The sequence below is a fragment of the Cystoisospora suis genome (assembly GCF_002600585.1).
Source record: "Cystoisospora suis strain Wien I chromosome Unknown contig_2473, whole genome shotgun sequence".
Classification (NCBI taxonomy): domain Eukaryota; phylum Apicomplexa; class Conoidasida; order Eucoccidiorida; family Sarcocystidae; genus Cystoisospora; species Cystoisospora suis.
In genome coordinates this window covers 10,863-11,108 of record NW_027155272.1, presented here as the reverse complement: position 1 = coordinate 11,108, position 246 = coordinate 10,863, and the positions used below count along the sequence as shown (strand labels likewise).

The 246-nt window shown below is 38.6% G+C and overlaps 1 protein-coding gene across 1 annotated transcript in view; it reads left to right on the top strand.

Annotated features, from left to right (window-relative positions):
• Positions 1 to 246, top strand: part of CSUI_005141 (methyltransferase domain protein) — a 6,741-nt gene that overhangs the window by 4,980 nt on the left and 1,515 nt on the right. The window contains exon 5 of the mRNA XM_068065320.1: positions 62 to 130. Within this exon, the coding sequence (XP_067922704.1) occupies positions 62 to 130 (69 nt within the window). The remainder of the gene's footprint in view (positions 1 to 61; positions 131 to 246) is intronic.

Sequence of the window (246 nt, the reverse complement as noted above, 5' to 3'; positions counted from 1 at the left end):
TATATACACGTATATATATGTATGTGCGTATACGTATATGTGTGATGGTGGTATATGGCAGCTATTGGAGAAGCGCAATAAGATTGAGGAGGCTGTTGGGTATCTGACAGATCAAGGCTTCCATGCAACAGTAAGAAGAATTCTCCTCTGTCACCATAGACAGCCATCTATCTAGTCTCGATAAACTCTTCTCTTATCCCCCAATGAAAGAACACTCTTTCCGTATATATCTATATATATACATGT